Here is a 15,297-nt window from a genome sequence, read left to right on the forward strand (position 1 = left end):
GTTTACTTTGCCTAAACGCTTCCTCTCTCCGGCTATACACGAACAACAGACATCCGACTCCAAAGTAAAACATATAAGCTTTTGCCTCCATCTCAAAAATGGAAAGAAAAAAAAAGATGATGCATCACCTAAGCCCTAAAGTAGTAGGACTCGTGCGTGATAGAATCTTCAAGTTCCAAGCTAGGACCTTTTTTCCAAATTTCTGTTGGAAATCAGAGTGTAGTCCCACTTACTAAAAGTATATCATGTCCATTTCTAGCTGGTATGTGTACTGCTACCCTGTCACATCTGGAACTCACTTGAAGGGCAATCTAGGTGGTTAGAATCCGGGGCAATGTCAAGTCCTGCCGGGAGATCATGATTCAGGGAACAAGGATAATTTTGATAATTCATACCGGGATATGAATTTGCCCGGCCCGGTAGAGGTGAAGAACAAGGATAATTTTGCTTCTCCTCCTCACTGTTTGACTTTGCCCTGCGTTAGGGATCAAGATTGGACAATAGTTAGGTATCAAGATTGGACAATAGCATCTTAGAAATGTTGGACTGGTTGGGGAAGCCGTGCTAAAATTGCAACCGAACTGTGGACTCTTAATACTACTCCCTCAGAGATACAACTAATATGAAACGGAGGGAGTACTGCTGTAATACTAATCCTAATAGTAATACTATCTCTCCTTTGCTCTTTTGGCTGTTGTAGGGGAGGAATGGCCGCGCATTTCTCTTCTCTCGCGCCATGAACATCGCTGCGGGGGCCAAGGAGGGCAGGCAGCTCATGACTGGGCTTCACACGGTGGTCGATATCCATTGCCGTGATTGCCTCGAGGTGCTTGGATGGAAATACGAGAGAGCCTACGAAAGAATCCTACAAGTATAAGGAAGGCAAGTTCATATTTGAAAAGGCCAAAGAAGAGCAAGACATTTATAGACAACTGTTCCGGTGTGAATTAGGTTCTTTGCCATTCAGTTATTTGGGCATACCGATTCATCACCGTAAGTTATTCAATAAAGAATGTGTTAAAAGGGAGAGAGGGATTTGATGGAATTGTTGAATTATTGCTTGAGCCTCGTGGGCATATATATAGGAGTACAATGGTCTACTTGAAGTACAATGATCCATTGCCGTGATTGCCTCGAGGTGCTTGGATGGAAATACGAGAGAGCCTATGAAAGAATCCTGCAAGTACAAGGAAGGCGAGTTCATATTTGAAAAGGCCAAGATCATGCACGAGAATTGCTAGTGCTAGTAAACAAAAGATTCAGCCATATTTGTAATTTGTTCTGTCTGTTGATAGACAAAATTATGTTCATTTGTGTGGAAACCATTTTCACACTGATCATAAATGGACGGCTTAACAAACGTGTGATCGTATTTCCCAGATTGTGCTTCAGCATCAAATTAAGTACCAACATAATTAAATGTGAGGTGAACAAAGTCACAGAGCAAGGCCTTTGCAGTCACCTCCCGTTTGGTCATTCCAAAAGTTCAGCTACTTTATCATTAACAAACGGAGTACTAACTTTTAGTGTCACCGTTTGTTAATGTAGCCTAGTCCCCAGGCCCAACCCCGGTGCTCCAATGGCACATAAAGTCCAAGGTCCTTCTATTGGAAGATGTTTTTGTAGCATTGTGGCACTGGGAATCTGCATATGGCAAGTGGCAGTTACCATATTTCCCAGATCTGAGAGCATGGATTGGATTGGGGCCTAGGAAAAAAAGTTACCAAAAAGCTGCTAGTACATATCATTGAGTTTTTTTTACAACTCACTAACCACCAGGCCAGGCCAGCCAAGTTGATGTGGATGTGTAGTGTACAAGTAGAGATGAGTATGCATGCTTGGCCTGTTGCTTTGCTTTGGAATCAAGGCAGGAAGTACTTGAAATGGTAGGGTCAGGATCTTCCTACAAAGTGACCCAAAAACTGTTGGCGACTTTGGGTGGCAGTGTCAGGATGTGGATCTTATCCCTCAGACAATACAGCTATCTGCAGGCGCTGGAGTGGGGTTTTTTTTTGAAAAAAAAAATCAAATCTGTGTTTCTAAAAATGTCAAGACATGGCATAAATTTGGCACATGTTTGTACTTTTTTTTTTGAACTTCACATGTTTGTACTTTGATAATTCATGCTGGAAAGCTGCCAGATTGCAGAGTGTTTCATCTAGACAAAAGAAACATTCTTTCTTGACCAACCGGCTGAGATACTGTTTGCTTCAGGTATGTGAAAAGCAGCAGAACAACTAAACTGCCTTGATAATATGAGCGACCAAATGGCATGCTTAGTTTAACCAAACTCTGATGGATAACAAATCTTTATGGTAACCCCAGTTTTTTCCAATTATTTACAGATTGACCTCCTTAGCCATCTGATGGACCTGATGCACCTCCTAATTATACTAACAGCACCTATGTCCCCAGAACCAGCATTAACAAAACGATAAAAAAAAAACTAGATTTTAAAAAAATAGCAATGAGCATCACCATCATCATGGGAGGTTTGTGCTCCAGGCTCTCTAGTGATTAAGTAAGACTCTTAAGATATTCATCAGGCAAAGAAATCCCCTTTCTCTTCCAACTCGAGCAGATCACGAGAATAATGGGTGGCCTTGCAGGTCTGGTAGACCATGAAGGTGATGACGGTGTCAAGAACACAGATCATGGAGTGAATGTAGGCGATGAGGAGCCCTTCGCAAACCATGGCCGAGCTTATCCTGCCGTCGATCATGTACAGCTTCATGACTCTGAGCTGGAACAGCCCCTCCACGGCTGTGGTGGCGAGGCTGGCCGGCAGCGCCACGGCGACGGCGGTGGCGGCGTCGCCCCGGACGAGCAGCAGCGCCTTGAGGACCGCGTGGCAGCCGCCCCGGCCCTCGGCGGCCGCGACGACGGTGGCGAGGTTGCAGACGGCGGCGGCGTTGGCGAGCGCGACGGAGTAGACGATGACGCCCGCGGCCGAGAGCGCCAGCACGGCCCTGCCGTCGGAGCCCAGCCGCAGCGCCTCCGCGGCATTGAAGGCCGCGAGCAGCGCGGCGAACACGGCCGCGTTGGCGAGCAGGAGCGCCGCGAAGTTGGCGAGCTGCGTCCGCGCCATCGCCGGGTAGCGGCCGCACGACGCGGGAAGCGCCGACAGCTCGTGGCGGCGCTGCTTCCGCGGCGGCGGCGGCGGCGGCTGCATGGCGCGCACGGCGCAGGCCTTGGCGAGGAGCAGGAAGGAGAGGGAGAAGGGCAGGGTGGCGAGGAAGGAGAAGACGGACTGCGACAGCTTGTGATTGAGGAGGAAGAGGAGCTGGGACGCCGGCGGGAAGCCCGCGGCGACGAGGACGCGGCGGAGGCGGAGGGAGAGCGGCGGGAGGAGGGACGCCGCGGGCGAGCGGGAGAGGAGCGTGGCGGCGGAGAAGGGGAGCGCGAGCAGCGCCGCCGCGGAGGCCGCCGGGTGGTAGTGCGAGAAGAAGGCGTGGAGCGCCGCCCTCATGATCTTGGTGGCGCTCCCCATTGCCGCGCTGGCTCCTCGCCGATGGTCTTGGATTGCTTTCAACTTCTTTTTTGTTGAAGATGGTGCTCCTCTGCGGGTGTCCGTGGAGTGGAGGGGTTTGGAGTTGAGGGGTGTGGTTTGAGCGTTTGAATGTGGAGCAGAGAGAATGTGGCAGGCATCATGTATCGTTTCTCTCCTGCTGCATGTTGGGTAGGATGTGATATCGCCCACCTGCTGCTCCAACAACTCCTGCGATCTGTGCTTCTATTCAGGAATTCATTTATTTATATTTTACAAATAATAATGATTCTGCTAGTTGGAGTCCCTTATGTCTAAGTCGTTTTCTCACGCAATAGCTATATGTAAGTCGCTTGAATTTAGAAACTTGGGTCAGTCGAATTTCGTGTGAAGGAAAGAACGGCTGAAAGGAAGGAACGAGCTCACCGGAGGGAAGGAAAAAGCTCGCCGGAGAGGCACTCTAGGTCTATCTTAGGGTGGCAGGCAACCCCATTATCTATCATAGGGGTGTAGGCGGGTGGTGCAGGTTCGCCGGACAAAAACTAACCATCGCCGGGGCTAGAGGGATGGCCGGGGGCGGCGGCAGCACAACGGTGGGCGACGGTTGAGGAGAGGGCGGTCCAGCCGGTGATCCATGGGGACGGTTAGGGAAGAGAAAGATCGAACATAGTGGGAAAGAAGAGAAACAATGTGAAACTATTTCAAGGTTGAAGATGAAGCCCTGGATGTTGGATTCAATTGACACATAAAATTACTCCCTTCGTCCCAAAATATAATAACGTTTTTAACATTATACTAGTGTAAAAAACATTCTTATATTCTAAAACGGAGGAAGTAGTAAGTGTGAGTTTTCAGTAAACGATGATTCCACTTCGATCGATACAGTGCCACGGAGTGCCTAAAAAATGCAAGAAAATGTTGGAGCGGAAAAGTGGATTGCTGGTAGTATTTTACATTTCGTAAAATAAATAGAAAAGCCAAAGCCTCATATTGCAAGGTGATGTGCATAACATTGAGCTCTTCGTACAGTTATGTTGGATTTTCTAACTAGCGCTAGGATCCAGATACTCTTGCGCAGCATCGGGTGCTTCACATCCCTATATGAACGTTTAGTTCAAAAAGTACCGGAAAATTAAATAAAAACCAAGGTTTCCGGATGTGAAACCTGGATGCCCAATCTATTTTCATGTGAAATTTCATGAAAAAATATCAGAAAACATATCCATGGTAAAGAAGACAAAAAGCTCCCTATGTATAGAAAACCATTTGTTTTGATGGATTTTAGTTTGGACTGTATTTTTCTTCCCTACAGATACATTTTCTGGTATTTTTTTTACAAAACTTCATACAGGAGTAGTTTGAGCACCCAAGTTTGAGATCCCAAGATTTCAGATTTATTTGAATTTTCTGGCATTTTTTGAATTTAATTTCCGTACAGGGGAATAGAGCACAGGTGCTTCTGTGTATTTTCCTCTCGCGCAGCTGCTATACTTGGCAACAGATTCGATTGCTGATGTTGTTAAATATTGCGTCACGTAGCCGCCTCTTGACCCAGCCAGCCGCCGCCTCCAAAAAGCTAGGGTAGTCTTCCTCCCGCCGGCGCCGGCTGCGGTCCGTCCCGTCTCCGGTGGTCTTAGGGCCATGGAGGCGGAGTGGATCTTGCCCCTTGCCGGTCGGAGGGCTCTGTTTTTAGATTTTTTTGAGCTTTGTTAGAGTTTGTGTCCTGTTTAGGAAGGCGAGACGGCGGCGGTTCCCTGAAGATGAAATAAAGGTTTCCCGCCTAGCCCCGTTCCGGTGATGCGTCTAGCGTTATCAGTGGGCGTGTGGAGGTGTGTCTCCGGCGGATCTCTCTTTGATGGATTTGCTCGGATATGTTCATCGTTCGTTTTCATTCGCGTGTCTTCAGGTTGGATCCTTTTAATCTGCACTCTTCATCTGCGGCGGTTACTGTTCTGGTGTGTTGGTTTTATGGGGCCTTAGCACGACGACTTCCCGACTGTCTACTACAACAAGGTTTGCCCAGCTCCGGCGAGGGAGGGGCGATGACAGCGGCGCGCCTTCAGCTCGTTTCAGTGCTTGTAGTCATCGCTAGATGGTCTACGAATCTGGATGTAATTTTTATTATTTCTAGTGTTCGTTGTATTATCATGATTGAAAACGAATAGATTGAAAGTTTTCCGCAGAAAAAATATTGCGTCACGTACATAAAAGAGGACAAGGGAATGTGCGTTTGTGGTGAACTGGACCTTTTTGGTAGGACCTGCCAAAAAAGACCAGAAACAGGACACCACATCACAAAATCACCATCTCCTTCTGGTACAAGTGAAGTGAGATATATTATGACGCAACAAGGCGAATTTGCCTTTACCTCACTATGGATCACAAATCCCCATAAATCACGAATTCCCAGTCATGCAAGCCATCACTACACATATGTACGATGTATGTAGTAGAAAAAAAGACGTATTTAAACAGGATTTTGGCGTGAAGATTATAAACACCAGAACAGCACATGCTGCAATGATTGATCATCGTCAATGTGTATGCTACAGTAACACTGCTTTCCATTAATCCATTAATTAGGAAAAAAAAGGCAGCCAAAGAAGAATTAGCATCACAAAGAAGTCGTACTTTTAGACCCTAATTGCGACTAATTCACTGAGCTAGTCGTAGTTTAGTGAGTTGATAGTGCCCCTGCCCCTGGCAAATGCCACTGATCAAGGCGATGAAGCCAATTCAGTCTCGCGCACTAGGTAGACTGCATGGGACTGTACCAACGTGCCGCACTACCTGCACTGCCGTGTGGACTACTAATACATACTCCGGAGTACAGAAAATATTTTTAGTTTATAAAGGCGCAAACGGAAAATTAACACGGATATATCAAACCGGTGACCAGTCTTTCTCAAGGGCCACACCAAAAGGCGACCGCCAACTTTGTTTAACTCCTACGCGACCACCATTCACCGACATGTGATCTCTGCCTCCGCGCGCACACACACTAATTATAGTCTAATCGCGCGGCAGCACTATGCTCATATCACAATATCTCTTCTTTTTCCTTTAGACAAAAGAAGGAGCAGGATCATATAAAATCACTTTGGCGCATTCATTAGTCCATTCACCCAGCTGCTAATCATTTGAGCCCAAGCAAAGTAAATCTCTAGAATAACGTTCCAACGACAGATGATTTCCCGTATTACTGTCTGGAGATGATCAACGATGAGTGGCAACTTCACAGTCAATCTGTTGTGAGTACATGGTAGAGAGGTTTGTTAGCTGTTAATTATAGGTGAGTTGTCCAAGTGCACGAGCCTATGGAAAAGTAGAGCGGCCACTTACCCTTGACAAACAGCGAGCCTTTGGTACCATCCGTAAGCAGGATTTGATTTTAGTACCATGGAAGCTGTTGAGGAGCACAAGGCCGGGAGCATGTGAAGCAGCTCGTCTGTCGAGCGAGCACTCCGTGTTGCTGTTGCCAGCCATCCACATGTCCAGAATGGGGTGAGCAACGGTCAAAGGCATCAACCAACTTCAGAATGTGACGGGCGGTTCGCGTCGACCTGAAGCACAGAATTCTCTCTCCTGGGCTTGATCTGAATTTGTAGCTCGCACAGAGAAATATGTTCCTTCGGTTTACTATCCTGCCAAAGCGCAGTTTCAGATACAATCATAGAGCAGCAAATGCTAGCCGACAGTTTCAGCAGCGCAATCATTAGCGACCCAAAGAGAATGAATGAATCATACCTTAAGGTCCTTGTTGGTGACCCTGGTTATCATGCAGAATTGCTTGGCTTTCAGCTGCAGTCTAAAAAAGGGCAAACAGCATATATATATATATATATATATATATATATATATAGACTATAGAGAATGGGAAAATGTGATGATCCACCATTCAGGTCTAATATGGTAGGTTAACAGGACTTAAACACAAAGGATGAACGGGAGATAACTAATCACAACCCAAAAACCAGCAGACCATTTACTGCAAATACTAGATGAAGATGTGTTCAGGGAACACGCGTACCATTCTCAAACCAGAATTACGGACCCTCCATACCAGGTTCAGCTAAATATGCTGATACAACTGTCTTCGCTAATACAAAAAAGTGCAACATCTACATAAATCCTATTATTTCTGGAAATGAGGATTGAGGAGCCCAGAGATCTCAAGAAATCCAACACGCTCACGCCCACCAAATATCTTCTTCAGTTTCTCGTCGCAGACTATTATCTTCTTGTTCTCGGGATCCTGCTTGCAAAAACACATAGATTCAGAAGAAAAAAAACTGCTATATGGAAACAGAAGGTATTGCTTGCAAGGTTAACTAGAACTATGACAACCAATTATCTTAGTATGTCTCCTTTTAGTGGCAGCCAATTTCTTTTTTTAGTACCACTCTAGTCTCTTACTGAACAATGAACATGACAAAAATGGTCTTATATAAAAATAAAATAAAAATCAATGACTGGCTTATCTTCTATGGGACAATACAGTTAAACCTCTTCCACAGCAGACAATATTTAATTTTGGTTCCGGTGCTATTAGTACATATACCACATTTCAATCCACAAAGGTAAGTAGTAATACATAAGCAGCATTTGGATCCAAATAGGTAATGTTATGAACTAGGTAATCTGTGAGTGGGGATGAACTGGTCAAGAAAGAACCTGGAAGACTGAACGCACAACGGTGGCCACTTGTTTGTTAAACTAAAGATCTTATAAGTAACTAACAGATAATCCAGGGACAAGCTAATGATAAAGAATAACTAACATGCAGGTCTTCTCCCAGAATGCATCCACAGCAGGTAAGTACACTAATAGTTACAAGAACAATGGCAACTGAGGATAATTTTTTTATGCAGGCCATGAAATTATAAAAGATTGAAGGCCACATCAGAACTTAAAGTTACTAGCAGTGGATGTTCAGTAAGCACGTTCACAGTAATAGCATCTTTGGCTTGTGGTCCAGGCAAATATGGGCCCTGTGTTTGAATATGTGTGTGCGTGGGCAGTTATAATGATTCATACAGCACTGAGACTGGGAGGTTCAACCTTTTAAGTTAAAGCTTGCATTAATGAGGTGGTTTCCTTGAAAATATTATGTGCCTTCTATGTAAACTACATCTGTGCATATGGCATACCTTTACAAGATTGGCAAGAAATACGGATACAGTAATGTTGTGGAAATTCTCTACTAGCACTCTATTTTACTTTTCTATTTGTAGATAGGTTATTAGTTAATCAAGAGGGTTAAATAATGTCATACTGCAATACAGTCTGTATGATAAAGTAGTGTCCCTTTATTTTGCAACAGACATAAAATAAGATTGCAATCCTTTCTGTTATCACTAGTTTCCAAAGTAATGACCGACTCATTTTTCTGTCCTTATTACGGGTAAAAATAATGGTATGAGAACTTCACAGATATTTCGGCACAAGCGAGTGCCCAGTCACAAGCATGCTATCTGCAACTGAGCTACCTACGTGGAAGGTGCTTAGTAGTCAGGCCTATAATGTAACCAAGTGGGGCAATGTGCCACATTCCAAGGTCTTACATGCACAGGTTCCTCATTTTGGGATGTTTCTTTAATAATCTTGCTGCAGGTGTGTGCATGAAATCGATTTTCTGCATGTGCATATTTCAAATTTTAGACCTCATGTGGACCGTGGGTATTTCTCATGTACTCCCTCCGTTCCAAATTACTCGTCGTAGAAATGAATGTATCTAGAACTAAAATACATCTAGATACATCCATTTCTGCGACGAGTAATTCGGAACGGAGGGAGTACCAGATTGCCTGTGCACTAGTAATCCTTAGCAGTTTCTATGTAAACACGAAAGGGAAGTGCCAGCCTTGTAGTTCGCATACATATCAGAGTACACCTTTGAACCTCTTTCCATATTACAGCCAGGGTTTAATATTTCACTGAAATTCGTCATAATACAGACAGGACAAATTCAAACTAAATTTTTGGGTTTCGTAAAAAAAATTCATTTTTCATGAGACCTAAATAATTTCGAACTTACAAATACTCTGGTCATTAGGATGGGCCGATGGGGGCTGTTAGTTTTGGCTGTGTGCGTCTTAGCTATGCATAGGCTAGGTGCTGCTCATCATGCTTTGTATCCGCTTGATGCTATATTATGAGATAATAAAACTGCCCTTTATCGAAAAAATTAGGATGGGGAATGAGTAACTTCCATAGTCAAGTTTAAACCCTGACCACAGTCCGCATTTATGTTCAGAAGATTTGCATCATTTTAAGGTCAATCCTACAGATTTACACAAGGGCGCTGGCCAACGACATAACCAGACAATGAGCTTATTCCCAAATTCAGTGCTTGCATGGTCATCCCTAAATCGAACAAAACAGGCAAATACCCCAAATTTCCCGCCAGCACAGGATTGAAATCTGAGCCCATCGCAACATACAGCATGGGTGGTCCATACTCAATAGTCCCACACAGACCCTCACCCAAGCCCTTCCTATTATTCACTTGACCATAGACAACATTAGTTCCGCATCCTGCTTTTGCCTATACAACATTTCAGGAAAAAACTAGCAAACTACTGAGGCTACAAATCCAACCGAGATATTGAAATACCTTCATCCACAAACCATGAAACTAGATACACAAACAGCACTCCATGAAACATACCGTTAATTATCAAAATCCACGCCGATGGAACAAATAACATCGAAGTTGCAGGCACAAAACTATCATACCTATAGTACCATTTACACCTAATAAACCACTAAAATGGAATTAAACATCAAGGAATGAGAGAGGAGAAGGGAGTGGTTTACCTGGAGGTTGTTTCCCTTGATGTGCGCCCAGATGATCTTGAGCGCCTCTGTCCGGGGCAGCTCCGCCGCGCCTCCGACAAACTCCCTTAGCTCCGGAGAAATCGGCTTAGGCTTCATGATCCCGCTCGCTGCCCTCTTCTTCTTCGGCTTCGGCTTCCCTTCCGCCTCCGCCTCCGCCTCCGCCCCAGCCCCCTCTGCCGCTGCCGCGACAACCCTGACCGCCACGCGCCCGGCCACTGGCGCCCTCAACCGGAACGCGACCACCGAGGCAGAAGCCACGGGCGGGCCACGCCTCAGCGCGGCGGGAAACGCGAGGAGCTCGCCGGAGCGGATGGCCGTCGCCGACATCGCCGGTGGGTGCGCAGCTCAGGGTTTTGGGCGCGGGTTAATGGGGATAGGGTTTGTGGTGGTGGCGAAGTGATGAGGTGCGAGTGAGAGGCCTCGGTGGACTAGTAGAACGGGTGGGGCGCGTGTCAGCCGTCGGATGGGCAATGGGGGAGTGGTCGGACGGCTGGTATTGGCGCAAGCGCGTGCGTTTGAAAACCTTATCCGCTTCGTGGGAGGCAACGGTAGGATAAATCAATAGCGCCAGCGGAGAGCAAATTACACAAGACCACCGTTTTATAGGTTGTCTCCGAAAGGATGATTTGTTGAATCTGTTTCAAGAACGACGACCCAAGAGAAAAAACAGTTTGAATGGGCTGAGGTGTGCCAAGACTTGAAGACCGGTTCAGGGCTATTGACGGTGTTACGACTAGGGAAGTCTCAACACGTCATCGCCCGGTCTGGTGGGTCGGACCAAAGACCCCATGTCGGTTTATCAGTGGACCACATCGAAAGCAGCCAATGGAGTCTGAAAGAAGACTCCCCAAAGACTTGTCGTATACTTCAAGATGATTAGAAGTTGTATACAATTTGTCTTTTTATATACATAGGCGACTTAGATGTATCCCTGACCCTTGGTACCTATATAAATCAAGGAGTAGGGCTCGTAGAGAATATATGATGGTCTCGAGGTAGATCATCCGTACTTTATAATCCATTCAAAGGCAATAAAACACAAGCAGGACGTACGATTTTATCTTCCGGGAGAGCTCGAATGTGGGTAAAAACTCGTGCCCTTGTTACCATCGTCTCAATACCCTTAGTTCAAGCCCCCTTACCCGAAATCTACCGGATTTAGCTCTGTCAGACGACCCGAACACGAAAAATAGGGGACGGATGCAAGAGGAGGGCGATGGATTTGGACGACTTTGTCATTTTGGTGCAAATTGAGGTGGGTCCGACCTCTCGGTTCTGACATGGTCGAGACTCCTCATATCCGCCCTAGATTTTGGGTTGGATATGAGTCCGTCTGTGTTGAGTTTTCTTTTGACCGGTCAGTGACCCGCCCGTCCGTCCGGACGTATAGGGTGGTTTGAGGCATCCAACTGTAGATGCTCTCATAGCTAGGTCAGCTGGTTTCCTAGTCACTGATACGTCTCCATCGTATCTAATTTTCCAAACTCTTTTGCCCTTGTTTTGGACTCTAATTTGCATGATTTGAATGGAACTAACCCGGACTGACGCTGTTTTCAGCAGAATTGCCTTGGTGCTATTTTTATGCAGAAATAAAAGTTCTTGGAATGACCTGAAACTTCACGGAGAATAGTTTTGGAATAAATAAAAAATATTGGCGAAAGAATCAACAGAGGAAGACCCACCTGCTGTCCACAAGGGTGGAGGGCGCACCCCTGCCTTGTGGGTCCCCTGGACCTCCACTGACCTCAACTCCAACTCCATATATTCACGTTCGGGGAGAAAAAAATCAGAGAGAAGGATTCATCGCGTTTTACGATACGGAGCCGCCGCCACCTCCCGTTCTTCATAGGGAGGGCAGATCTGGAGTCCGTTCGAGACTCCGAAGAGGGGAAATCGTCGCCATCGTCATCATCAACCATCCTCCGTCACCAACTTCATGATGCCTACCGCCGTGCGTGAGTAATTCCTGAAGGAAATATGCCCTAGAGGCAATAATAAAGTTGTTATTTATATTTCCTTATATCATGATAAATGTTTATTATTCATGCTAGAACTGTATTGACCAGAAACTTAGTACATGTGTGAATACATAGACAAACTAAGTGTCACTAGTATGCCTCTACTTGACTAGCTCGTTAATCAAAGATGGTTAAGTTTCCTAGCCATGGACAAAGAGTTATCATTTGATAAACGGGATCACATCATTAGAGAATGATGTGATTGACTTGACCCATCCGTTAGCTTAGCACTTTGATCGTTTAGTTTACTGCTATTGCTTTCTCCATAACTTATACATGTTCCTATGACTATGAGGTTATGCAACTCCCGAATACCGGAGGAACACTTAGTGTGCTATCAAACGCCACAACGTAACTAGGTGACTATAAAGATGCTCTACATGTATCTCCGATGGTGTTTGTTGAGTTGGCATAGATCGAGATTAGGATTTTTCTCTTCGTGTATCGGAGAGGTATCTCTGGGCCCTCTCGGTAATGCACATCACTATAAGCCTTGCAAGCAATGTGACTAATGAGTTAGTTACGGGATGTTGCATTACGGAACGAGTAAAGAGACTTTCCGGTAACGAGATTGAACTAGGTATTGAGATACCGATGATCGAATCACGGGCATGTAACATACCGATGACAAAGGGAACAACGTATGTTGTTATGCGGTTTGACCGATAAAGATCTTCGTAGAATATGTAGGAACCAATATGAGCATCCATGTTCTGCTATTGTTATTGACCAGAGATGAGTCTCAGTCATGTCTACATAGTTCTCGAACCCGTAGGGTCCGCACGCTTAACGTTCGGTGATGATCGGTATTATGAGTTTATGTGTTTTGATGTACCGAAGGTAGTTCGGAGTCCCGGGTATGATCACGGACATGATGAGGAGTCTCGGAATGGTCGAGACATAAAGATCGATATATTGGAAGGCTATGTTTGGACATCGGAATGGCTTCGGGTGAGTTCGGGCATTTACCAGAGTACCGGGGGTTACCGGAACCCCCCGGGGAGTATATGGGCCTTATTGGGCCTTAGTGGAAGAGAGGAGGGAAAGGCCAAGGTGGAAGGCACACCCCTAGCCCAATCCGAATGGGTGGGGGGGGCCTCCTTTCCTCTCTCCCCCCTTCCTTCTCTCCTACTCCAACAAGGGAAAGGGGGAATCCTACTCCCACCGGGAGTAGGACTCCCCCCTTGGGCGCGCCATAGAGGGCCGGCCCTCCCCCTCCTCCACTCCTTTATATACGGGGGAGGGGGCACCCCATAGACACAAAAGTTGATTGTTTAGCCGTGTGCGGCGCCCCCTCCACAGATTTCCACCTCGGTCATATCGTTGTAGAGCTTAGGCGAAGCCCTGCGTCGGTAACTTCATCATCACCTTCATCATGCCGTCATGCTGATGAAGCTCCCCCTCGACACTCAACTGGATCTAGAGTTCATGGGACGTCACCGAGCTGAACGTGTGCAGATCGCGGAGGTGCCGTACCTTCGGTGCTAGGATCGGTCGGATCGTGAAGACGTACAACTACATCAACCGCGTTGTCATAACGCCTCCGCTTACGGTCTACGAGGGTACATGGACAACACTCTCCCCTCTCGTTGCTATGCATCACCTAGATGGATCTTGCGTGTGCATAGGATTTTTTTTTTGAAATTACTGCATTTCCCAACAGTGGCATCCGAGCCAGGTCTATGCCTAGATGTTATATGCACGAGTAGAACACAAAGGAGTTGTGGGCGTGGATATATACCTATTCCTTGCCATCACTAGTTGATTCTTGATTCAGCGGTATTGTTGGATGAAGCGGCTCAGACCGACATTACGCGTACGCTTACGCGAGACTGGTTCTACCGACGTGCTTCGCACACAGGTGGCCAGTGGGTGTCAGTTTCTCCAACTTTAGTTGAATCAGATTCAATGAATAGGGTTCTTTCTGAAGATCAAAAAGCAATCACTATACCACGTTGTGGTTTTTGATGCGTAGGTAAGAACAGTTCTTGCTCAACCCGTAGCAGCCACGTAAAACTTGCAACAACAAAGTAGAGGGCGTCTAACTTGTTTTTGCAAGACATGTTGTGATGTGATATGGTCAAGACATGATGCTAAATTTTATTGTATGAGATGATCATGTTTTGTAACAGAGTTATCGACAACTGGCAGGATCCATATGGTTGTCGCTTTATTGTATGAAATGCAATCACCATGTAATTGCTTTACTTTATCACTAAGCGGTAGCAATAGTTGTAGAAGCAATAGTTGGCGAGATGACAACGATGCTTCGATGGAGATCAAGGTGTCAAGCCGGTGACGATGGTGATCATGACGGTGCTTTGGAGATGGAGATCAAATGCACAAGATGATGATGGCCATATCATATCGCTTATTGATTGCATGTGATGTTTATCCTTTATGCATCTTATTTTGCTTAGTTCGGCGGTAGCATTATAAGATGATCTCTCACTAAATTTCATGGTATAAGTGTTCTCCCTGAGTATGCACCGTTGCTACATTTCGTCATGCCGAGACACCATGTGATGATCGGGTGTGATAAGTTCTACGTTCACATACAATGGGTGCAAGCAAGTTTTGCACACGCGGAATACTCGGGTTAAACTTGACTGATGTCTACTACACAACCTTTTTCTTGTAGACGTTGTTGGGCCTCCAAGTGCAGAGGTTTGTAGGACAGTAGCAAATTTCCCTCAAGTGGATGACCTAAGGTTTATCAATCCATGGGAAGCGTAGGATGAAGATGGTCTCTCTCAAGCAATCCTGCAACCAAATAACAAAGAGTCTCTTGTGTCCCCAACACACCCAATACAATGGTAGATTGTATAGGTGCACTAGTTCGGCGAATAGATGGTGATACAAGTGCAATATGGATGGTAGATATAGGTTTTTGTAATCTGAAAATATAAAAGCAGCAAGGTAACTAATGATAAAAGTGAGCGAAAATGGTAT

At 45.8% G+C, this 15,297-nt stretch overlaps 1 protein-coding gene and 1 long non-coding RNA gene across 2 annotated transcripts; both read right to left on the reverse strand.

Moving 5' to 3' along the window:
- Window positions 1-6,038: 6,038 nt before the first annotated feature.
- On the reverse strand, window positions 6,039-7,363 carry LOC123102733 (uncharacterized). Its single transcript, XR_006449242.1, has 3 exons — window positions 7,235-7,363; window positions 6,830-7,131; window positions 6,039-6,733 (listed from the first exon to the last, which is right to left on the reverse strand). It is a non-coding gene; the product is annotated as an uncharacterized lncRNA (long non-coding RNA).
- Window positions 7,364-7,443: 80 nt separating this feature from the next.
- LOC123102732 (protein TRI1) lies at window positions 7,444-10,844 on the reverse strand. Its single transcript, XM_044524159.1, has 2 exons — window positions 10,307-10,844; window positions 7,444-7,742 (listed from the first exon to the last, which is right to left on the reverse strand). The coding sequence occupies exons 1-2, from the start codon at window positions 10,652-10,654 to the stop codon at window positions 7,623-7,625; spliced, it is 468 nt and encodes a 155-aa protein (XP_044380094.1). The 5' UTR covers window positions 10,655-10,844; the 3' UTR covers window positions 7,444-7,622.
- Window positions 10,845-15,297: the final 4,453 nt, after the last annotated feature.

This window comes from Triticum aestivum, chromosome 5A, assembly GCF_018294505.1.
Source record: "Triticum aestivum cultivar Chinese Spring chromosome 5A, IWGSC CS RefSeq v2.1, whole genome shotgun sequence".
NCBI classification, from domain to species: Eukaryota; Viridiplantae; Streptophyta; class Magnoliopsida; order Poales; family Poaceae; genus Triticum; species Triticum aestivum.